This window comes from Equus asinus, chromosome 4, assembly GCF_041296235.1.
Source record: "Equus asinus isolate D_3611 breed Donkey chromosome 4, EquAss-T2T_v2, whole genome shotgun sequence".
In the NCBI taxonomy this organism is placed as follows: Eukaryota; Metazoa; Chordata; class Mammalia; order Perissodactyla; family Equidae; genus Equus; species Equus asinus.
In genome coordinates this window covers 77,681,931-77,706,943 of record NC_091793.1, presented here as the reverse complement: position 1 = coordinate 77,706,943, position 25,013 = coordinate 77,681,931, and the positions used below count along the sequence as shown (strand labels likewise).

General features: G+C 42.9%; 1 protein-coding gene across 6 annotated transcripts in view; it reads left to right on the top strand.

Moving 5' to 3' along the window:
- Positions 1 to 25,013, top strand: part of NCKAP5 (NCK associated protein 5) — a 916,285-nt gene that overhangs the window by 123,782 nt on the left and 767,490 nt on the right. For all 6 annotated transcript variants that reach the window (XM_070507565.1, XM_044769045.2, XM_044769048.2 and 3 more), the window contains exon 2: positions 7,505 to 7,634. In XM_070507565.1, coding sequence (XP_070363666.1) covers positions 7,566 to 7,634 — 69 coding nt within the window. In that variant the 5' untranslated portion in view covers positions 7,505 to 7,565. The remainder of the gene's footprint in view (positions 1 to 7,504; positions 7,635 to 25,013) is intronic.

Here is a 25,013-nt window from a genome sequence, read left to right as displayed (position 1 = left end):
CACCCAGACTTTGATGCAGCTCCCTTGCTCCCCATGTCATTTATCTGAGGAGGGAGCCAGGGGACAGTGACACTTATGGGTCTGTCCAGCATTCAAATCACCAACTGTAAGCTACTGAATAGGTTCTAGGGTCAGAATTTTAATAAACATGAGCTCATGAAACCATTTTTTAAAACCAATTTTCATCATCATACAAAATTTTCATCCACTTCAAAGAAAAAAATCGTTGTCACATCCCTCGTAGACTGTTTCTAGCCGCTAAATTAGCTGGCAAGGATGGACACCACATTTGGGAAATCTGTTCGCATTCAGATTTCTTCTAAATCAGTTTCAGGGTGCTGCTGGGATTTGAATAGATGTTTTATGGTTGAAAATCACATAATTTGTGGGGGGGGTTGTACTCATGTCCAGAATGGAGACAGTAGTTTTCTTTTCAGTTACCCATATACTTCAGGAATGGATGTATCAATAGCAGAAAGTTATTAAGCCAATATAGCTTCCAAAAGGAAACCGCTATTTTTCTGTGTTTAAAGTATAAGAAAAGTCAACTGCTTTCCTTTATGTAGATTGAAAAGATTGCGATGAAAAGATTTCAATGCAAAGCTGACAGGAGTTTCAAACATTCTGTTTGGTAGTTACAAGCAAATCTTACGGGTTCATAATTTCCTCTTTTCCCCTCCTGCTATTGGTGCTTTGAAGTGAGAGCAAGGTGCTCCTGGAGAACAGTGGGGAGAAAGGAGGGAGTGGGTTTGAGTCAGGATTCTCTGCCGCCATTGTCCATGCTGTTGGAAGTTCTTTTCCTCATTCTTTAAGTGATGGCCTCACTCTTTCTAAAATACTGGTGCAATAATTTGGAATCTACATTTGAACTTCTATCTTTAGTCAACATTATTTTTGGCACAAAGCAAAAGACCAGTTTAAGCAGGACTATGAGTGAGCTGGAGAGAGTTGGGGGAGGGAGGAAGGTGCTGATCCAATTGTTTGTATCCAACATTTCTCTTCTTTGGGGTCAGAGTTTGCAGATTAAGAATTGCTAGTTGCAGTGGCCAATGACAGGCAGTTGCTGCTGCCAACAACTGCATGTCCCTCAGCCCTTGAGAAAGGGGAGGAGATTGAGAAAGGGGGCACACCTTCACCCTCTCAAACTGGTCCTCAGTTGGCTGCGTGTTGGAGTCATTCAAGGATCTTAAAATAAAAATCACTGGGTCCCACCCCTGGCCATTCTGATTTATCTGGCCTGGGAATGGGCCTCCCCAGGTGACTCTAGTGTACAGCAAAGTTTGAGAACCACTGCTCTAACCAGCGGTTGCCAACCCTGGCTGCTGTTACCACACTCTGGTGCCCAAGGCCATGGCCCTAGAGGTTCCAGGGGTGTGGGATGGGGCCTGGGTGTTGGTGCATTGTACAAGCTCCCCATGTGATTCTAAGGCACAGTCAGGGTACAGGTCCACTGAGCTCCCTTGTCGGGGACAGGAAACTCACTGCCCTTTGGATTTCTTTGGTGTGTTCAGTTCTGCAGTTATTCTTTGTAGGATTGACACCAGGGCAGAGCCAGTGTGCTGGGTACTCAGGGGATACACCAATGATTCTGACACAGTCTCTGTTCTCTGGATGTTTATGAGACTGCCAACAATCGTATTTTGCATTGTTCGTTGCTTACTGAAGCTGACTGAAAAATATTTTGAATCTAGATTTGGGAAGGCTTTTTCATACATTATCAAATTGAACCTCACAATAACCTGATGGGGAAGGCAGATTAGGAAATGTAAACTCACAGAAGTTAGGGAACATGCTCAAATTTACATGGCAAAGTGGGCTGGGCACAGCATCTTCCAATGCCTGTTGGCTCCAGCGTTTTTCTCAGTTTCTCCTGGCACTACCATTAATCTTTCAGATCAGGGCTGGGGAGTGGAGGGATCAGAGGGGTAGAGATTGACATGGAGAAATATTCTTAGAATGTGTGTGAGAATGAGTGAGGGTGTGTATGTGTGCGTGTGTGTGTGCCTGTGTGTGTGTGACTATGTACGTGTGAGGAAATATACATTTGAGGTTGTTATTTAATGTTCTTGTTTGGTTATTGTCCCTTGAAAATTATACAGTCTGTTAACAAAGGCTAGCAGAAAAAAGAAATTACTGACATCTTTAAGAATATCAAAGGGTCTGTCTGGCACTGAAAGGCCATACTATCTGTGAGGAAAATTAAACATTTTATTACGGTCAACTCAGATTTCTACAGATACCAAGAAATAGTATTTTCATCAGCTAGAGAGAGTGTATGTGACAGGGGAGAGGAGATCAGTATCAATGACCATCAGTCAATAAAAAGATGCTTAATATCCTGTCTTCCTTCAACTTCCGACTATTTTCCTCCCATGCAGAGGGGGAGAGACTTCCAACCCATCACTTGGAGGCGGATTTGTGTTCTTTATAACTAGAGTTGTGAGAAGACATAGAAAGACATGAACATGACTGGGTTATGGTCCTTTGTAAGTACAGGCAAGGCCTAAGCAGTAATTTTTAGGTTGATAATAGTTTTAAAATCATGATAAAATGTTTTCTTTGAGGTTTGGGTATGTCTGTGTGTTTGGCTAAAAAAATAATTTCAGTGTTAGAAATGTGTAAATCATTTCTTTGCTTTAGCAATGTTATATTGCTGCCCTGCTCTTTACGTGCTCATGAAGACAGCTGTAAACGTCCATTCATTCATTTATTCATGCAAACAACAAATGTTCATTGAGTGTCTGCCTTGTTCCTACACATCATAGGAGGACATAGAACATAAAATCCTGTCTCTGCTCTCCAGGAGCTTAGTGTGTAGTAACACATTTAATTCCATGCTATTATTTCAGAAGGCTCATAAGAAGGAAGCCAGGAGTTGCCCAAGGAAGGCTGGCTACCTGTCCAAAGGTATCTCTATGGGCTACACATCAATCATTGTCAAGCCTAGAAAAGAGAAACTACTGTAGATATTTCAAGCAGAGAGGGATTGAATGCAAGGAAGTGATTATGAAGCTGTTGGAAGGGCTGCAGGAGCAAAAGGGGTAAGGTGGTGGTACTCAAAGACTGGGACCCTGCTCCTGCCCTTTCTTATGCTGAGCTGTTGGAGGAATCATGGAAGTTACCAGAGCCTATAGTGACCTGCTGTGGATGCTGCTCAGCTAGAGCTGGAAGCAGGACAGCTTTTCCCTGCCTGTTGCCTTCTCACCTCCTTTTACTCCCTCCTACTGGCAGAATCCAACTTGACCAACTGACCAAGAGGTCTTGATAAGGTAGTTTGCACCTCTAGACCTGCAGTACAGAGAAGAGAATAGCAGAGCAAGGTGGGAGTGAGTAGGTGAGTGGGTGGGTGGGTGGGTGGGTGGTGGAGGTGGTGAAATCCAACAGTCAAATAAGCAGCAGAGAGGGATAGGGTCTGGGAGTAGCCACTGTCTCCCAGAGTTTTCTCTGTTTTGTAGTCTCAGAAACTTTATTAGTACATTGAGATGTGATCAGACTTTGAAATCTGACTGAAACTAACTCTTAGGGACTGAAATGTATCCCCTCACCCAAATTCATATATTGAAGCTCTAACCCCCAATGTGACTATATTTGGAGATAGGGCCTCTTAGGGGGTAGTTAAGGTTAAGTGAAGTCATAAGAGTAGAGGCCTCATTCAATAGGACTGGTGTCCTTATAAGAAAAGGAAGAGACACCAGAAGCATGCTTGCAGAGGAAAAGGCCATCTGAGGACGCAGAGAGAAGGTGGCCAAGTGTAAGCTAAGGAGAGAGGTCTCACCAGAAACCAACCCTGCCGGCACCTTGATCTGGAACTTCCAGCCTCCAGAACTATGAGAAAATAAATTCTTATTGTTTAAGCCACCCAGTCTGTGGTATTCTGTCATGGCAGCACAAGCTGACTAATATACTAAGCAAATACATAAATGATGAATATAAAGAGTCAGATGCCAAATTGCAAATTGGTACTAAAAATGTAACTTTCCAAAAGATTGCCTACTTATATTTTCTGGTCAGCACATTCTTCTTCTGTAAGTAAAACTACTTGGGAGTCAAATAAAATTAGAAGGTTGCTTTATGACGGTGGTCTCTGAGCAAAGGAGTTTGTTGGATGGACAAATGGCCAGTGTAATACCAAAGTGTCTTTGGGATCTGACATACTCATTTCCCCTCCAGACCTACAGTCCTTGCTGGGTATATGTAAATGTGGGCACTCTCTTTCCCTGGCTGCTGGAGGTGAAGTGTATTAGCCTCCCTGACTTTTCCTTTGTGGACCGCTCTCCTTTTCCTGTTGACACATCCTGGTTGCCATTTTGTTTCTGTTGGATGGCCTTGCTTTGATCCTTCTGGATAACTTTACTTTGATCCTTTCCATGGTCATTTTATGGTTTAATTTGCAAATTTTCAAGTTCTTGGCATGGGGATAGAACATACCCTCAGGCTGATTATTGGCCAGGACACACTGCTACAGCTCTAGTGCTTGTTGCCATTGACTGTGCCCTTCTGATTGGTCAATACCTGTGCTGTATCATTGGCTAAATGTTCTGCCTATATAATTGGCACCATAATGTATGAAAAGAAAGGACCAGGTTAAGCTGTTCACCCATCCTTCCATATAGCAGGCTAAGCTATTTGCAAACTGTCAAAACGATCCTTGTTTCCCAAATGATAGCCTCATCAGCCTATTACGGAGCATAAAATCCAGTCATTAGAGTTGTTGCTTAATGAGTTTAATCATATTTACCAGAAGGGATAATCAATGTATCTAATATTTAAAGCTTACCTACTATGCGCCAGGCACTAGTGAAAACTCTTTAAATGGGTCATCTCATTAATCATCACAACCACCCTACTATGAAGAAGGTCCTATTATCAATCCTATTTTATAGATGAATTAACTGAAGCTTAAATAGGTTAAACAATTTATTTAACAATATAAGCTGGTAAGGAGTAAAGTAGAGAATCAAACCCTAAGATTAACCATGGTGTTTAGAACAAGCAAGTTACCTTGCTCTACAAGACTCTGTATGATCTGATTGTTGCTCACATCTCTGAACTTTTCTCATACAGTCTCTTCCTAGTTTGCTTTCCAGGGCACATAGACTTCTTTCCCACCTCCTTCCCAGTGGAAAGACTGGTCTCTCTAACTGGAATGCTCTTTACCCATATTTTTACATGGCTGGCACCTATCCTTACCATTCTATCTAAAATTTTCTCACCTTCTACGTACTTGACACTCTACCACCTACCTGGGGTTATTTCCTTCATAGCAGGTGCCTATCATGGTTTGGAGTTATTTCTTTGCTTATTTATTTTCTACATCCTCTCACGAGATGTAAGTTCCATGAAGGCAGGGACATGGTCTCTCTTGTACATGGGTGTGTCACCAACATCTAAGTACTGGGTCCTCCGTACATTGGGCACTCAATAAATACATGCTAAATGCTAAAGAATTATCTCCTGTGATCTATCCAACCCCAAGGTTCTTTGGAATAAGACTTAGGAGAGCATGTTTTTGATGGAACGGGAAATCCCAGGGCCTGAGTAATCTCTCTAGCTGGATTCATCGTTACAGAGAGTAGTCTGAGCTACCAGGGCACAGTCACTAGGATGAGGAGAGGCTGCAAAGTGGGTGGGAACAGCTGAAAGTAGGAAAGACAGAACCCCCAAGAAAATTTCAATTGACTAATAGTTTTGCCTATAGTAGTGGTATAGAACTAAATTTGTTCTGAAAAATGCTGCCAGGAGTTTGTTTTTAACTACTAGGCCCTACCAACAAGCAAATATGAAGAGCTTACTACATTTAAAGAACTGTCCTAGATGATGATGGTGATTAATAAGTTAAGTCCCCAAGGACTTCTATGTAACTTGGACGAGAAAGAAATCATTGCCAAATGGAGTGACTAGGAAGGTCTTGTGAAGGAGATGGGGCCTGAGCCAGGCACTGGAGCAAGGGGAGAGTTAGACCAGATGGAGGTGAGAGGTATGATCAAAAATGTGGTCTCAGGAATGCGCTTAGTGTGTTTGGGGATTGTAAAAGGCTAGTTGGCAGGAAGTAGATCTTGAACATGATGATGAAAAATTTGGATTTTATCCTGAATTCAGAATAGACTCCTAGGAGTTTCTGAGTGGACCAGTAATGAATTACAATTAGTGTTCCTGAAGGTGAGAGATGGAATGACTAAGATGGAGGAGGCAGCCTATGGCTGGAAAGGAGTCCATCAGGTCCCTAGGATTGACTGTAATTTCGCCTTACCCTGTCTGAGGCACAGCTGTCTCCAGCCTCTTCCTTGCAGAGGAAACTAAGAGAAAGAGGCCACATGGTGCAGATTGTGGAGCCGAGTCTATTGCATCCTTGTTAGACTTGGAGCAATTGAGAGAGTCATGAAAAATATTTCTTTTCGATTTTATTAATAACTGATTGGGATAGCATTTTATGAAGCTCAGTTATTCTATATCAGCAGTACAATGGCCTTGTGTTTGTGCAGATTTTGAGCAATTTCTTTGCCTCAAAGTGCCTTTTGAATCATCAAAGATGTTAAATTATGTCAACTACTATTTAAGGTTAACTGGTTTTTAATATAATCTGTACATAACTGTAACTTGCACGTAAGTTATAATTTATTGCCTTTAAGCCATTTTTCCATACATCATTTGGTCGTCATTGTTAGCTGGTTTTGCATTTGAGAAAGATGGGTTTCAGAGAGGCTAAATGACTTGTCCAAGGTCACTTGGCTAATTGGTAGGAAAGCCTGGGCTCAAGCCTATTTTTTTATTTCCAGCCTTTCACATCTTGGTGAAAACTGGAAGCTAGAGCTTAATAGAAATGATACATCCTTACTAACCAGAATGCTTAATCATTCTAGAACGAGCAAGCTCAGTGGAGTGCAGGGATTAACTGTATCTGATATGGTGAAATGTAGTGAATATTCAAATACTCATTGACGGTAATGATGTCATCCACCACTCATTCTGAATCAACTTGTCCCAAAGGGAATGTATCTTAAACTGTTCCTCAAATATGTTTAAGTTAAATATTTTGAAATTAAATATTGACAGTAATGTTCATGTTTCAGTTTCTTCTCGTTGGGCCTTGGGCTCAATAATTCTTGGTTATGGCATGTGGTTTTGTCAGTTTGATCTCATGGAATTTGCAGACAGCATCTATGTGCACAGTAACAGAATGATTCTGGCTGATAGAGAGGGGATGGGCGTGAAGCAAGTGTGGCATGAAACGGACTGTTTGCTTTTTTCCACAGTCTGCTGATTCGACCTGCAAACCCATTCCCCAACGCCATTAGCAAAACCTATAAAAACACAGGGGCCTCCAGAAAGACGACTCTGACATTTGCAACCCAGAGAGGTCTTTTGAATTGAGAGGGCCCAGTTCTATCCTTATTATTTGGGTCTGAGAGTTTTTGGCTTCAACACTTGTTCTTGGTTAGAAAGTTATAAACAAGGCCTAAACACTGTTCACTTGGATAGTAAAACACATGTTCACTTTTTGCAGTGACCCTGGAAACAGAAGGGGAATTCTTATAAATCACAAAGGAAAATAAATAACTTCACCCATGGAGGGAAAGAGACAGCTTGAGAAAAGGGACTTTGGAAAACGGCTGTCTCTAGACAGCAGTCTTGTGGTAAGTACTAAATATTCATTTACCACTCTATATGTTTTGGCTTAAGATGCATTATTCTTTGACTGTTATTTCCTGAACCCTGTGCTTTTGAAACCTCTATTCCAGTTACCCCATTAGCAATATCCCCTGGGATTTTGTTTAATTTATTTTTTACAAAGTCAAAAGCCAGCAAATTATTGGAATGTTTGTATAGTGTCTTAATAGGCAAATGTCATAATCTGTCAACATTATATATAGTTACATTAATTCCAGCCGAAGTAGACCTTAACCTACACAAAAACACTACTGTACAGCTGATGCCAAATGCCAAGCCTATATATAGTTGTTCCATCACCCATTTATCTTAACTTTGGGGATAAGTTGAACAAGAATTCAATAGAGCTTCAAATATTGAAAATGAAGGAAGTCTCTGAGATCTTCTTAGGTATGTAAATTAGTTCACTTGTCCATAAACTTTCTTTCTAAAAGTTTTAATTCTGGTGAGCATCATTTTTAACAACCTGGTTGGGTTTGCTTTCATGTATGAGAATCTGTTTGTCCACGGAAGTAGACTAAGCCACTGATTTCTGAAGGTTGGCCACTCTTTCACAGCCTCTGAACTAAGATGTGCAGGTCAACTCTTCTCTTCCATAATGCATATGAACAAAGCAAGAAATCAAATTAAGCAAGTCACTCCTTTCTCTCTTGCTCATCTACTAAGATAGAAATTTAGCCTAGTTCCTTCTTTTGTATGTTGTATAGGGATGTGCTTTATTCATTCTTATACTCCAAGCACCTGGCCTGGAGACTGGGTGAAAGTAGGCATTCAATAGAATATTTGTTGAATTGATTTATAACTTGCGTTTTTCCAACTCTGCTGCTATAGGTCTTGCTCTGTCTGTGTATAAACTGCTCATCCCATAACTGCTGAGGCTTGGCATCCCCAACTGTTATAGATGTGAGTTTCTGGGAAATGAGAAAAGGATTGCTTGAAACTTTTGTGTGCAGGTCTTCTCTTGTTATTGGAGTCAACTTCTGTGTCTGTGTGAGCTGTGCACTAGCCAGCATATCTTCTGAGGCTAAGAATGTTTATAGTATTTTAAGTTCTCCTCCCAGAGGATGTGATGACTTCTTCTCATCTCTTAGGTCTTTCTCTCTCCAGGTAGAATGTGGTGAAATTAGTGTGTGTTTGTCTGTGTGTATGTGTGTGTATGTTTATATGTCTATTCCCTTTGCAACTTCTGGAGAAACTTGGGGTAAAGATATAAATTCTTAGCCTCTCCTTTGCGAAGAATACACTTCTTACATATTAATCTGCCAACAGGGTTTGGGTTATGCCTAGGCAAGGGACAGAGATGCCCACATAGTATGATGTGAGTGGCATAGGAAAGGTTCTCTTAACTCAAAAATATCATCCTTGCTGGTTGGTCCCTAAAGCCCCAAATTCTGCCTTAGGTTCCAGAGAAGATGCAAAGACCCTATAAAAGCAAGCAATGCTAAGCTATCGTCTTTCAATACTTCACAGTAGCATTCATTAATAAAAGGTCTTGGATCATTCCTAAATGTCAACCAGATAAGCAGAATTTTGTTGAGGGAATTGGTAAACAAAAGGATGCAGAGCATAGAGCACTGGAATGCAGGGCTGGGTTGGGGCTTGCAGGGGCGGGGGAAGTGGATTCCCATGAGGACACTGGGTACCTGAAAATCAAAGAGGAAAGAGTCTCAGTGAAATCTTTGCCCACATTTAAATTTTGAATAAGGACAGACTTGACTGTGAGCATAAATCAAAGCCTGTCATATTACCAGTGCTAGTTGAAATCCCGAAAGCAAGCTTGTGTTCCCATTGGCATATGGTCCTTCTGTGAGTCTTGTGGGGGCCGCAAATCTGTTTCTTGACTTACGGAATAAAAGAATGCTGTGAAAATGAGAACTTGTTGCTTGGCGCCAACTGAGAAACTTAATCCTGTTAAATCTCCCTAAATGATGCTTAGGAGAGTTTTTACACTAGTGAAATATCTTTCTTGTTTCCTAGAGGCAGATTAAGTGTTACATCTGTGTGCCCAGATTGGCAAAATCCTGGAAAAATAACGTGCTCTATTATGACTATGTGGCCCGGTGTACGGAGGTGCCTAAATGCTATTCAACGTTATACAACTTAGGCCATGTGACTATAATTTTACCCTCTGTTTTAGTGTTACATTCTTTCTTCATATAGGACACTATAGCTGGGACAATGACAGCAAGAGTATTCTTTTCGAATTGGTTCTTTGAGAGTGGGAACCATTGAAAACCCATTGGGTGAATTCTATTGTGACTGTCGGGAAGAGAGGTAGATAGGGTGACATCAAAGCTGACTGGCCTATAAAGGATGTGAACCCAAGACATGGCCCTATTGTTTGGTTCCATGCTGAAGCCACACAAATAACTAGGCAAGAAATGTATAGAGATAATTCTAGATAAAGGTTACTGGGAAATTAAACAAAAAACAAAAAATGCCAAAATCACTTGGCATCATATTACACATTCCCAAGGCATGTTTATCTTATTTTACTTTATTTTATTTATGTTATGTTATTTTTTGCATCATTGAATGCTAAATTGGGAATGAGTTATACAGTCACTTTGCGAAAGAAGAGTTAATACTCAGCGAGGTTAAATGCTTTTCCTGAGGTCACACAACTAGCATACAATCAAGAGTAGAATCAAGGTTTCCTCCCTGCCACTTCAGTTCTTTATCTTTCACTATATAACATCCCAGGAAGAGCAGATGTCCTTTTGGAAAACTGCAGAGAGGAAAGAGAAACATATTGAATTCTTAAGTCTTGAAATTCAGCTGCAGTAATCATCATGACCCATATTTTTGAGAGTTAGGAGGCCCAGAGGTAATTTCCACTTTCAGATTTTGCAGGAAAATATTCCTCATAATGTAGTGCAAGAATAAGGTACTATTAACTTCATTACACTTTTTATTTTAGATAATCAAATCATGAAGTGTTGAGCAGAAATTATAGCTCCCTTGCAACAGCTTTTAAATGTTTAGGCTGGAGGAACCACAGAATAAAGAAACTCACGGTCCAGATACTGAAAAATGCTTCAATTGGGAGATGCGAATTTGTGGTCCTTAGTCACAATTTTGCTTTCAGGACATGACACAGGGGAAGATTTCAGTGTGTGTATGTGTGTGTAAGTATGCATGTGTGTGCACCCTGGTAATGCTGAAGTAGTCTTTGATGCTGCTGATGTTTTATTTGATAAATCACTCTTTTTAAGAAGAAAGTGACAGGTAAAGGAAAGTGAAATGAAAAATATGTTTCAGTATGGGGGGTGAAGACCCCAAGAGCAAGACAAGTGAGTACAAGTTTGCCTCCACCAGTGGCAGTGTGCTGGGTAGCCGCATATTCACAGCAAGTACAGTCTTCTCTCTGATAACAATAAAAATCACCCCAGAAATCAAGGCCTCTTCTTGACCTAAAGCTGTTCAATCCACCCCAGGATGCTTTTTGATCAGAAAAAGTCAGCATTTCACACTGTGCCTTTTCATTTGCAAGAATCATTCCCAGGCTGCGTGTATTGCTATTTGACACTTGTTGCTGTGATAGCATTTAGCTGATGAGAAGGCTAGGGAGTGAATTATCTTTTTCATCAGCTCATATTTCAATAGCAAACATTCTTTTTTAATTTGGGGAAAAATTACTTTTTGCTTTTAAGCACGGATGGGAGTAACAGCTTCTCTTATAAATGATGAATTCCTTCGTGGTACCTCCAGTCCTTTCTCCCCCACTGAAGGGAAGACAAAACCTGGCCATACTAGATCCTCAGCTCTGATAGCAGTACAGATTTGATAGGAGCAGGAAAGGCCTTCAATTTATCCTTCAGCCTCTTGATGGTTTGCATCCAATTCATTAGAATAATTAAGCTTCCACAGGCACGTGTTAACTAAGTCAACAAGCATCACTGAAAACCTACTTTATATTTAAGACATTTTAGTAGCTATGGGATGTGCTGGGTAGTTGTCATTTTCCCCTCCAGATCCATTCCATCCTTCTCTGCTTGGCTGTGCACCCCTGGAGGATGTGCCACGTGGAGCTTGTCAAAAGGATTTCTGGTCTTCTGGTATCTAATTGGGTTTGGACAATGGGGGTACATAGCAGGGATCAGTCAGAGGTTGGGAGGAGAGAAAGGTCAGGGTAATTGTTTTCCCTCTCTCTCCCTGCCTGGTGGTGGAACACAGTGACTGGGCTATTCTGCCTATGGACACAGATTTTGTTGGGCAACCCTCTCCATAACTCTAGCTACAGTTATAAGCATAGCCCTCTCTGTGTTCTGTCACTTTCTCTCTCCCCGTGTCCCTTCTTCGTTGTAATGACTCCTGGATTTGCCAGACCATCTCATGTTGGTTTGCTTTAGGTTGGCCCACACTTTATTGAATAGTTCCTTTACCAAACTCTCCTCAATTAGATGGTTTGAGTATGCCAGCTCTTTTCTGCAAGGTCCTCTGACTGATACATGGAAATACTCCTCCTCAAAGTATTTGTAGTTTATTTGGGGAAGCTGACCTAATAAGCAGGAAAAATAATATAACATGGTGGAGGTAAACAGTGTGACACTGATGGTGATAGGAGTTGAGATCATTGTGGGAGGATGTAAGGAGGCACTATGGAGAAGCTATAGTTAGAACTGTGCTTTGACACAATGGAGAGAATTTGGGAAGTGAGGATTAGGATAGAAGACAAGAAAGGGGAAACCCAAGGATTTTGTCCTCTACTTCTGGTGACAACCCATTTCATTGCTGAATTATCTTTTCCAAGGGAAACATCTTCCTTATATCATATAATGATGGTTAATTTTACATGTCAGCTTGAATGGGCTAAGAGATGCCCAGAGAGCTGGCAAAACATTATTTCTAGGTATGCCTGTGAGAGTGTTTCCAAAAGAGATTACCATTTGCATTGGTAGACTGCATAAAGAGGATTGCCCTCACCAATGAGGGTGGGCGTCATCTGATCTGTTGAGGACCTGAATAGAACAAAAGGGCAGAGGATGGTTGGACTTGCTTTCTACACAAGCTGGCACATCCATCTTCTTCCGTCCTCAGACATTGGTACTCCTGGTTCTTGGGCCTTTGGATTCAGACTTGGTCTTACACCACTGACTCTCCTGTTCTCAGGCCTTGGGGTTTAGACGGGACCTACACCACCAGCTTCCAGCTCACAGACAGCAGATCATGGGACTTATTAGCCTACATAATCACACGAGCCAATCGCTTAGAATAAATCTCCATGTGTGTATATAGAAATATATGTACCCCCCGACATACTTATATACACACACGTATACCTCCATATATACAGAGAAACAAAACCCTGACTAATCTAAATCTCTGCTGTTTTACCTTCAGTTATTTCCCTCCTGTTTAGTTACTGGAAGTAAAGTAAAGTAAAGCAGGAGTCAGCAAACTCTGTAAAAGGCAAGGGAGTAAATATTTTAGGCTTTTTGGGCCAGAAGAGCAGTCGCAACTTCTCTGCTCTTCTATTGTAGCAGGAAAGCAGCCACAGACAACACAGGAATAAATGGACATGGCTTATGTTCCAATAAAACTTTATTTACAAAGACAGGTAGCAGGCTGGATTCTGAAGGGCATCTACATGCATTCGAGAAATGGGAAACTTGAAAGTCTGAGGTCCTTTTTCCTGGGTGCTAACTCTCTGAGTAGTGAGTCACTATTACCTTGAGGATAGACAATATCCTGGGGCAGGCAAAGGAGGAGGCGTAGGCTGTTAAGCAAAGAGGCATGTACTAAGTGGCAAGAAAGTGAGCAAAGGGGAATATTTTAGAAAGCTCAAAACTTGCTGAGAATTTTCTAAATACAAAATAGGGGCATGGTTAGTGTTGCTCCGTGTATCCAGTGGATCGTGAATACTAAGAAAAATCTGCATTTTATAGTGCCTCAGGCCTGACCGTACTTTCTTGACTCTCTTGGTGCTACAGTTAGAGCACCTCTCACCATAGCGATGCTGTTCAGAGCACAAACTACCCTGTTGCTAGAGAAGGTTTCTAGCTACTCGAATCTCAGCTACCCTTGACCCCTTCTGCGAATGGAAACATAAAGTTCGGTTTACAGTGCCTCTGACCACTGGGCAAAGGCCAAGTTGTCCTCTGGGAAGCCTGACCTTTGTTCTCTGATATCAAGATTGTTTGAGATTTCCCAAGTGAGCATCAAGTGGAGGAGGGTCAAAGGACAAGAGGGAGCTTTTTATTCCTCCAACTGCTTCATCCTCTTTATGGGGCTGTTATCTCAGCTGTCTCCTAGGTGTTCTGAGAAGAACATAGACCATGTACCGGAACCAGATGTTGCAAAGTGTGATTATGTCTGAGGATCCAGCCAAGGTGCTTTTTAGGAAAAAGTGACAGGTGGAAAACAGAGCAGCTTTGGCCTGTGTCAGCAATCTTCCAAGCCGGTGTGCTGAATCTTTGCCTGTTCCCCCTTGAAAGCGGGCAGTGGTGGAGTTAGAGAAGTGTCAGACCCTTAAATGAATATTTACCCAGTGAATCTGCTCACCAGCCTAGCAGAGCCATCATGGCAAGTCAAGAAAATGCTGGAGAAATGCCCTATCCAACTCAGCAGCACAGATCAGGGGGGACTATGGATAGATTTGGGGCAGATGGGCTGGAAGGAGACAGGGGAGGCGTGGCCAGGTAGGTACAGCCCATAATACCTGGTTGCTAAGGGCTACAAGGGGCTCCAGACGAGCAGGAAGTGATCAGAACCCAACAAGAACAGTGGTGGGAAGGAGGTTGGAGACTTGAGCAACACCACTGCTGAGGACAGGGTATGAATGGAGGGCAGGACAGACGAGCAGAAGTACGATACATGCCAGCTGTGGGCACAGCATATCTCAGCAGTGGGGCTGACAGAGTCTAACACTGAAGCCACTTTAGCAGACAGCTCAGCCTGTTCAGGCAGAAAATCATGCAGAGTCTAGACCAGGAAGGCTTCCTTTCCTTGGTAATCAAAGTTGAAATTTATTGAGGCTTACTATGTGCCAGGCACTCTGCTCAATGCCTTAGATGGAAACTGTCATTTAATGACAACCCTTTGAGGTAGGAACGCTAATTATTGCTATTACACAAATGAGAAATCTGAAGCTTATCAAGTTAACCAACTTCCTCAAGGCTATAGAACTGGGAGTTCAACTCAGTTCTGGCTACCTCCAGACTACACTGCCACTGCACAGCTGGCAGCTCTGAAGCAGAAACCTTCTTTATGCCAGGGACGGGGAGCTCCTCGCGTGGGGCTTCCCGAACTCAGAGAGCCCTGGCCTCAATAGGGCTGGAGGTTTACATGTGTTTTAGCACATCTTCTGTATCTCTGCCTCCTGATGAGAGAGGCCAGGCTTGAACTGTCAAAGGAGCACAGGTAGGAGCTAGAAGGTTATAAGAAATAAAGAATGCACGTGTTGAAAATTGGTGTAGGCCTACTTCCTAGTCTTGTGCTTTTTCTAATTAGTCGGGTCTTTGAACCTACTTTTGTAGAGATTAAAGTTTATGATCACAGATGTATAATATCATATGTCTGTAATTCTGTGTATTTACACACTAGAGGACTGGTGGTGGTGTGTGCACGTACAAGGTGGAATTATTGACTAGAATGGAAAGAGAGCGTGGAGGAACTGGTGGATGCTGGGGCACATCTAACGTATAGCTGTCTCCCAGTATGCAACGGGGTTTGTCCCTTGAGTGGTGATTCTACCAAATGGCTGCATGTTCTTCTAGCTGGGCCACTGACTGATGGAGGTGGGTAGGGAGCCAACAGCATTTCCCAAGAGAAGATTCCCCGCAAAGTGCCATTTATTTACCCACACCTGGAGTTGGTGCTCCTTCCTCTAAGAAGTGTTGGCCTTCATGAGGGTGATGGCTCCCCTGAATGACTTCACTTCCCTCTTTTCCTTCCTCTCATCATTGAAAATAAGGCAGACTGTCATCATCACCATATCTTCCAGATTTCTTATTGAAATGCCCTTTCCTGAGCCACCATCGTGCTCACTTCTGGTCTTTATCACTACACTTACCACTTTGTCACATACCTGTCTGCCCTGGAGCAGCCTAGGCAGCATTGATGTTTGGGACCCTGTATTTCTTTGTTGTGGGGGGCTGTCCTGTATGTCGTGGGATATTTAGCATCATTCCTGGCCTCTACCTACTAGAGGCCAAAGTTGTGGCAACCAAAACTGTCTCCAGACATGGCTAAGTGTCTCCCGGGGAGAAATATCAGCCCTGACTGACCTGAACGCTAAGCTCCTTGAGGACATGAGTCCCGGCATGTTCACACGTGTTTCCCTAAAGTCTGACACAGAGAAAATGCGTAGTGAAATGAATAAATGAGTGACTGAACTTACCAGTGAGGAGCTGTTCCTGAGCTAAGTACACAGTAGCAGGCGATCTTGGATATGGGGCAAGGAGGAACTGCCTGGGGAAGGAACTCCCTGAGGGCTGGTTGGGAAGGTTGGAGAGGGCAGATAATACCCTGCTTTTCACTTTTACCCAAGGGTCACTCTATTATATGTGTAAAGTTTTTTGTTTTGCATCAGAGATTCTTAACATGAGATCTGGACCCTCCTGAATCCCAAGTGCTTGATAGGGCAAATTTATTATAAGCCTTCAGGGGTTTTGAGTTCTCTGAAATATATTGTATTAGATTTTATGTGTATATGCATATGTGCATTTTTCTGGGGAGCAGGTCCATAGGTATGTCAGATTCTCAAAGGTATCTGTGACCCAAGAATGGTTAAGTGACTTCACCTGCCATCAGTCTAGCAAGCCTGGCTCACAGCACATGCACACAGATGGCTTACCTTGCCCAGGTCACAGAGCAGGATCTCAGCAGCACCTGGCTTCATCGCTTATACTAGGCTGCTGCTGCAAGTGCTGTCTGTCTGCCTCATAGCTCTGTGCATCTTTGGAGTCTTAGAGATCACTAAATCAAGACAGGAACTGGAAACATTTTGAAAGCCCTTTGCAAGTGCTGTTATCAACGGATGATGAAATGATACTGCTTCTATAGCAGAAATCACTACAAATGAGCAGAGATGTTTGCTTGGCATGTTCTGTTTTCTTAGGGCTCAGAGATCTGCTTGTCATTCTCCTGGTGTCTCACCATCTTTCGATAATGGGAATCATCAGATCATACAAGTTTCCATGGCAACTGAGTTTTCTGCATCATCCTCTGGCAGCCTAAGATTGTTCCTGTGGCAGACTCCCTAGTGCTTTGTCCATAACAAGAGGTGGAGCTTTCATCAATCTCCTTAGAACCTGGTCCTCAAACCCAATAGGCAGCTGGGTGTTCTCTCTGATAGGTGCCTGCTTTCATTTCTAGAGTTTCTAATTGGTCAGCACAGGAATTGAGCAACTACTAGGTTTGAAGCACTGTGAAGTGCTAAGAGTGAAGAGCTAAGTGAATGCTAAGAAATTCAAAGCATGATTTCTGCTTTACAAAGCTTGAAACAATCTAGTCACATATGCACAGTCACAGTAATGCCAGGGGGTGGATTGTGGTGCAAACAACAAGAGTGATGGGATTTAGAAGGAGCGGGTTGATCTTCTAGCTGTATTGATCAGGGAGGGCTTCCCCTAGGAGAAAAGCTTTCATGTCCCCTTCTAAGAAATTGGTCCAGATTTAATCTACAGTGTCTCTGAGTTCCCTGGAACAGAAATTTATTGAGAAAACCATGGTGTCTTGAAAGAATAGAGTATGATTTCAAGGTGCCTGGCTTATAATAGAGGAATTGCCAAGACCTTAAGAAAGCTCTGTTGTAATCCTGAATTATTGTCTTAACTTTCCCCTTGTCCCCTCTGGCCACCTCTCCCTACCTGTCTATTAAAATTCTCTTACCTGTACTTCCTGGTGCAAAGCAAAATGCATCCACAGCTAAATCATTTTGATATTCTTCCTTCTCACTCATTTATCAGTGTATGTTATACCTGCTGTATATATATTAGCTATATTTCAGCAGCCTAACTGTCTCACACTAATTTACCACCCTGTACTATAGTTCATTATTATCAATTAATATTTATTAAGCATCCACAAGGTTCATGGCTGTGAATTAGGCAGCATTTTCATTACTTTCCATTGCGTTGCCATGCTCTGTTGCCTTGGCTCAGCTTAGCCAGTATTTATGATCTTTCTGCCAGTTTCCTATTCATCTGACAGCTCTCATATTCATCCCAACTTCAATTAATATTTCAAGAGCAAATCCAGGAGCCATTGTATTAAAACGCTTCACTTAATGCCAGATGCACTGCCTCAATTCTGTCCCTTTCAATACTAATTTTGCAATTCTCTCCTAACACAGAATCCCATTTGTCTGGGCTGCTCTCTACAAGCCCAAAGAGTGGTTCCTCCTGGTTCCTTTACATTCCAGGCAGTTCCAGATGTTTCCTCCTCATAAATTTCAGTTCCTTAACTAGACTTAATGGATCATAATTGTCCATATCTGAAGATGCCTCTGAGGTTTGCTTGCCTTCTGTCTTTCAGTACCTTTTTGTTTTTAGTTTTAAGCAATTGTCTTCAGCTTGGTAGGTTTCCTAATATAATTAATTCATTGACTGCTCTCATGCACATAGATGTGTTGAGGTAAATAAAATCATTTGGTCTGGTAAACTCGGGGATCCATCTGTCAGAGCCAGCAGATAAGTAGGCTCAGGGGCTGTTGGCCCTTTTGTGAGGAGGAGCTGTTGTCAGAAGCCTGCCATCCCTGGAGATGGTGAAGCCTTGAGGGCTGGCAGGAATCTGGTGTGGATGGGTACAATGCTGAGCCTGAAGTCCTTCAGGGCACCAACTAGATACGACTGAGATTAGGCTAATGCTGGCACTCCCTCCTCCCCGAGTGGAGTCCTAGCTAAATGGCGATGGTAGTAGCTATTTGGAGATCTTCTTGGCCAAGTTTGGAGCTCAACAGGTGGGTCTCTAGGCTAAATATCTGACCTAATTCCTGTTTGGTGAGGTGTAGCAAGGAGGAAGTGAGGGCAAGAGAGAGCCAGGTCTAATGTGGTGGTTAGCATTTCTTATCCTCTTAGGAGGACCGGAATAACTTCCTATAGTTTTGCCTACAAAGACTGCATCAACAATATCATTGACTTGTTTACTCATCAGTAGAGGTCCTAGAAACAAATACATGGCACACTCAAGCCAGACAATGGAGGATGGAAAAAAGTTTAATAAAGGGACTCTTACAAAGGGGTGGCAGGATGTAGGGAACTCAAGATAATAGTGCAGTACCCTGAGGCAGGAAATAGTGGGGAGCTGTTACCGTGGCTAGGCCTGAAGGGCAAGGGGACCAAGTGGCCCACAGAACCATGTGGCCATAAAGAGAGAGCCATGTGGCAGGAAATACCACCTTAGATGGAGGGATGCAGCCAACTAGTGTTAGCCCAGCAGAAAGGGGATCAGGACACAAAACCTCTGGCTACACTCCCCTCCCACTCTCCAGGCCCCTACTGTCACCTCCCATTTGCCAAGCCCAAACGGAAGCCAGAGGGAAAGGGACCCACATGTCACCCTGGGGCCCAGAGCAGGGTGGAGAGTGGATGTGGAGGAGCCAACAGAATGTATCCAGTGCATTTATCCTAAATAATATACACACCCCACCTCAGTCCTTTCTTCTCACATTTCTGGGATGAGAAGAAAATATTCCTAAGTCAGACTAGCTTATTATTTATATATTATCAGAAATGAATTCCTTCGTGTTGCTTTCTAGTCCATTGTCTTGGACTCATCAACTTGGTTTGACCAGAACAATAGGATGTGACACCTTCAGAACACAAGTTCCATGTGGCCAGTGACATGGTCTTCTCTTCAGGGGTCCTAATAAAAATGCCTAGTGCAGGGCTATGTACGTGCCTGGTGGCCGGGGTACAAGGAGGGTAATCTAGTAGATTGGTCACTGCATTAGAACTCCACTACTGTAGATTTGAATTTGGGGTGAACCCTTTAGCAGATGTGGGTTTCAGCAAGTTTCTTAAACTCTCTGAATCTCTGTGAACTCAGTAGCGGGTTGCCATGACGGTCAAGTGAAATAAAGAGCAAGAAGGTGTTTGGAGACTGTAGGATTCTATGCAAGTGAAAGATATTGTTAGGGCGGGGATACAGCTCCTACCTGCAGAACTTCAACTTCTTAAAAATATGAGCAGCTTCAGGAAGAAACCTGTCCTGTCAGCCTACTGTGCGCCGAGCACTCATTTTGAAGGGTACAGTGGGAACAGATGCCATATAGTGCAGCGGAAAGAGCATGGACTGGCTGGAGTATCAGCCTGAACAGATTTGCATCTCAACCTGTCATGTGCCGTCTTGCCTGTGTGAACCTGGCCGTGTTACTTACCTTCTCTGTGCCCCTGTGTTCTCATCTGTATGAAGAGGTGGCAATCTCTTACTCAACGGGCTGTCAGGAGAATGAAGGGAAAGGATTTGAATAGAGCATACAGCGCCGTGCTTGGCATACAGTCTCCTCTATGCTGAAGATATGTAGAGCTGGCTGACATGGCAACTCCAGATGGCAGTTTTCTTTGTCTGCAGATGGAAGGAGGCATTTAGAAAAGTTTTTTCTTAAATGTTTGGTTTGCATATCTTCCTATATGATGTTTAAAAATGGAATGGCATATCTACACTATTATCAACCAGAAATGTTCACCAGGTGCTGACTCCACGTTGTATCTGACCAAACCCTGGAGTTCCTTCTTCCTAGTCCAGTTGCTCAGTAGTGCCCTATTAATGAGCTGGACTCCAGACCTTCTTATGTGGAGCATTATATTTTTCTGGAACTTTTGGCCTACTGTTCTCACCCTTGAAGCCCAGCCAATGTCTATTTATAACAGGCCATTTTATTCCAAAGGCTTCCAGGAGTGCCCATAGTCTTCTAAGCAACTAGACAATGACTCCCTGTGCACCAGGTCCTGCTGGGTCCTCTGCCCCAGGCCCCGTGCCCCTGATAGAATCAGGCTGGAGACTAGGCTGCAGAGCCCCCCTTTGTCTTATGCCTTCAATTGCTTTGAGCTCTGCCAATTCAGAGCAGTGGGAGATGAGATTTGGGGAAGGGGCTGGGGATCACTTCCCATGTGACTCCCTCTCTTTACTTCGATGGAGGAAAACAGGCTCGGAGAGGTCGAAGCGGGAAAGATTTTCCACTACATAAAGAGAACGAAAGAGGAAACAGGGTCCCAGTGGCCTCCTGCCAGGCCCCAGGAATGCGCCAACCCTGGGAATTGGCCCCTGGCCAGCCTCCTCAGAGGCTGCTGACTTGGGAAAACTGGCTCTCTGGCTGCTGCCAAGAATGCAGACAATGGTCTTTTGGATATTTCACTTTTGAAAGTGAGGCTTTTGTTTTATTATCACCAAAGGTAACATTTATTGGGCACCTGCGGATGCATGCCAAAAGATAAAATGCGTGATTGGAAGGCAGTGTAACTTAAACCGAGCAGAAACACCAGGGTCCTCATATAATATTTACAGCCTGCTTCTAATTAAGACTTAATCCTTTGCTCGGGTACATTGCTACCTTAAATGTGAGTGCTGAGTGGAACTGAAATTCTAGAATTAAAATCAGTTTTTAAGTGCTAACATGAGCGGTATTATATCACCTGAAAAGGCTGACATAAGTGGAATCAGCTTATCCAGTCGCCATTTGGTTGAGAAAGGACTTTGAGAGAATGAAGCCCAGAACCAGTGTGTTCTCTTGGAGGGAAGGAGGTCAAGATCCAGCTATTGGTTCAGGATAGATAGCCTTGACATACGTAGAGTACTGAGTTCTGGTATGTAAAGAAGAAGGCCGATTACACACTCCCCTCAATGTGCAATCATTTAGTGTGAAATGATGACGTGGTATGGTTGAACAATCAGATGACCTGAAAACATTCCGTATGGCTTTTCATTCCCATCTGAATTAGTGATATTGATAATAACAGCAACTAACATTACAGAGCATTTACTATATCCTATGTACTAGACTTAAATATTTATGTTAGCTCATTCAGTTTTCACAGCAACCTTACAGGGAGGTACTATAGTATCCCCTTGTACAGATGAAGAAACTGAGGCTCAGAAATTAAATGGCTTGTCCAAGATCATACAACTAGTAAACACCAAGGTCTATCTTACCACAAAGCTCATGCTGCCCACACCTGCACCATCTGCGAGTATCTTGAGCACATTTCTGAGGTAAGAGGAGCATGCGTCTCTGTGCTTTGATCAGTGAGCTTTCTGGCTTCCCTTTCTGGTGGCAATGAGGTTGGCCACTCCCAGTATGCCATCTTCTATAGGGTTCAGTGCCATAGCTTCAATAGCCCTTTAACAGTGGCTCTTCTTAAAGCATTTCCCCCATGGCTTGGAGCCCTTTAACTCAACTAACAGTCTGGCCCCGCTCATGCTTACAGCTCATCCTCCGTGCTGTGATGAGAGGTCCCACCAGGATTCTGAGCAGTGGGAAGAGTGGGGAGAGCCTCTTGGAAGAGGTACAGGCCCTCACTTCTTTGCAACTGAGATCCCCCCCATCTCATTTTAAGAAGTTCTATTTGGGCCAGCCTGGTGGAATAGTGGTTGAATTTCTGTGCTCTGCTTCAGTGGCCTGGGGCTCACGAGTTTGGATCCCTGGTACAGACCTACCCACCGCTCATCAAGCCATACTGCATCAGTGTCCCACATACAAAATAGAGGGAGATTGGCATAGATGTTAGCTCAACGGCAGTGTCCCTCACCAAAAAAAAAAAAAAAAAAAAAAAAAAACAGAAAAAAGAAAAAAAGTTTTATTTATGCAAATCCAGATTTATACAAAGATGCATCAGGAGTTACTTTTTCCTCTTTCCAGAGAGATTCCTCACGTAACAAAGGTCTCACCAGAAGATTTCTTTAAATAGACTTTTAAGCCTTTTAAATTGAATTTAATTTTCAAAATTCAATTTGCAGTAGTAGTTTCCCATGGAGCTAAACATCCAACATCAGACCTTTTCCTCCTGCAATGGAAAACAGATCACAGATGGTATTTTGGGTTGAAGCGCTTTCCCCAGGAGCCCTGAAGGGCCTGGGGAGCCTGTCATGGTGCACAGAGGGGGTTTTCACTCAGGGGATGAAGAGGAGAGTCACAACCGGGACTCCCAGGCCACGGTTCCTCCCTGGCCTTGTCTTTCTTCCTTCCTTCACTCTTGACAGCTCTGGTGGGCTCACGACAGTGTGGTCTGTAATAAAGAGTGGGTGGTACCCTACAGTTAATCCAGAGCAACTCAGACATCTTCATAAATCTCCTGCATGTCTCTGAAGGACTTTTCTGGCATGTGAGTCTATAAAAGTTCTCCCTTGATTGCAAATTATATCCATTAAACACTTATTTTACACATACCGTGGAGCCTAATCCTCTGAATAGATGAAAGAGAAAGCAGAAAGAGGAGAAATTAACTTAGATGTAGATTATTGCCCATTGGTGATACGCTAGGCTCTGCACAGATCCATTACATTTGTTTTAATTAATCCTTTGTTCAGAGGCTATTTATTATGCTTGGTTTTTCACAAAATTCTGTGGTGAACAAGACAGATAACATCCTCCTTTCGTGGAACTCACATTCAAATAGTTTTCCCAACGACTAGTGAAGTGTGAATTATGATTCCCATTTTAGAGATGTGGAAACTGAGGCTCAGAAAGGTTTAATAACTTGTCCCAAATCACACAAGTAGTAAGAGTTGGCACTGAGTTTCAGAATCAGAACAAAGTCTGACCAAAAGCCAGTTTTTTGGTTTTTCTATACCCTGTACTATTTAGAACATTCAATTAAGGATCAATTCTATTTTTTGGTAATTGAATACTGTCTGGAAATAACAAGAAGAGAAAACTTGTTTTAAATGAGGAATTCACTAGGATGAGCCTTAGTAGAACAGGAACAGGAAGATAGATAATCATTTTTCCTATGTGGCTACCAGATCCCAATGGAAAATTGGGAAAATAAGTACAGTGGTTATTAGTGCAAGCACAGCCATGCAAGTCACACATTAAATGTTCAAAGTCCTTTGCCCAGAGAGGCTCCAGCTAAAGATTGCTGCCCCTGTTGATAAGCACGCTGCTGCAGGGCTCCTTCAGAAAGGAAAATGAAACCAACTCCTAGAAACGACATGCAGCTCTCAGGGTCATAAAATAAGACCCAGCTCTGCTCCTGCCTACCTGTGTGCCCTCCTCAAATCCTTTAACCTTTTCTGAGCCTCCATTTTCTTCTGGGCTTGTCTAAGGATTAAGTGACACAAGGAGCGAAAAAAAGAAAATTGCTCGAGAAAGATAAAAATTGTATGCCAGTAACAATGAGAACCTTGATAATGCGAGAACTAGGATAAGGAATAGGGCTCTTGACTTGTTCACAGTTCTACCCTCAGTGCTGAGTCTAAGATGAGCCTAAGATGCCCCACAAATGGCTGAGTGAAAGAAAAAACGAATGCCCGCAGTCTCTCTAATAAAGTAAAAACAAAGTGTTATTGCAGGTGGCACTGGCTCTGTTCCCTTTCCGTGTCCCCACAGCCACTAACTAGAGCTTTATTCTAGCAGATACTGTGAGTGATCCACACACACTCTTAATTAAATGACCAAAGGTGCCTCATCCCTGAGAGTTGGAGATGCTTCTGTCCACTCTCAGATGCCCAGGAAGCAGGCTCCCTCACCTGATGTGATCCAAGATCATTTCTGACACCTCCCAATCATGTAGAACAAGGAAAAGGGGCCCCCTCCATCCAAGACCCCACCTCTCCAGGGAGCTTCATCATTTTCCAGACATACTTGGAAGCTTATCATTCATTCTTTCATTTATCAGATTTTCACTGAGCACCTTATGTCCAAGGCACTGGACTCCTATTAAAATCTTTCAAAAGTATAGCTATCTTAAAAATTCAGCATTTTTTCTCAGAATTTCTGCACTGCGTTTTTCAGAGCTCTGGTGAGGCATTCCTGTGGGAAGCTGTACAGATGGACGTCACAGAAGCTCACAGCACGCACTGTGAAGAGCTGTGTTCAGGAGTCTCTCCCTGCTTTGGCCCTTTCTGAATATCAAGAGCATAATATAGATATATGACGTAAAGAGGACAGAGGGTAGAGGACTGAGGTAGTCTTGAGACTAGAATAACTCTCTAGAGACAGGCAGTGACTCTGGCCAAGGAAATAGAGGGACTAGAAAAATGATCAAACAACAACAAAAACAACACACACACACACAATTGCTTTCCAATAAATGGATCCAAATTTCTTCTCTGCTCTCTCAGCCCTAGCGAATCAGCCAGCATTTATGGGATGTCCCAGAGTGAAAGTGGACTGTCTGCATGGATGAGGCTTAGCAATAGGCCACTGAAATGGCAGATCACAACCCAAGCCTTATAATTTTTGC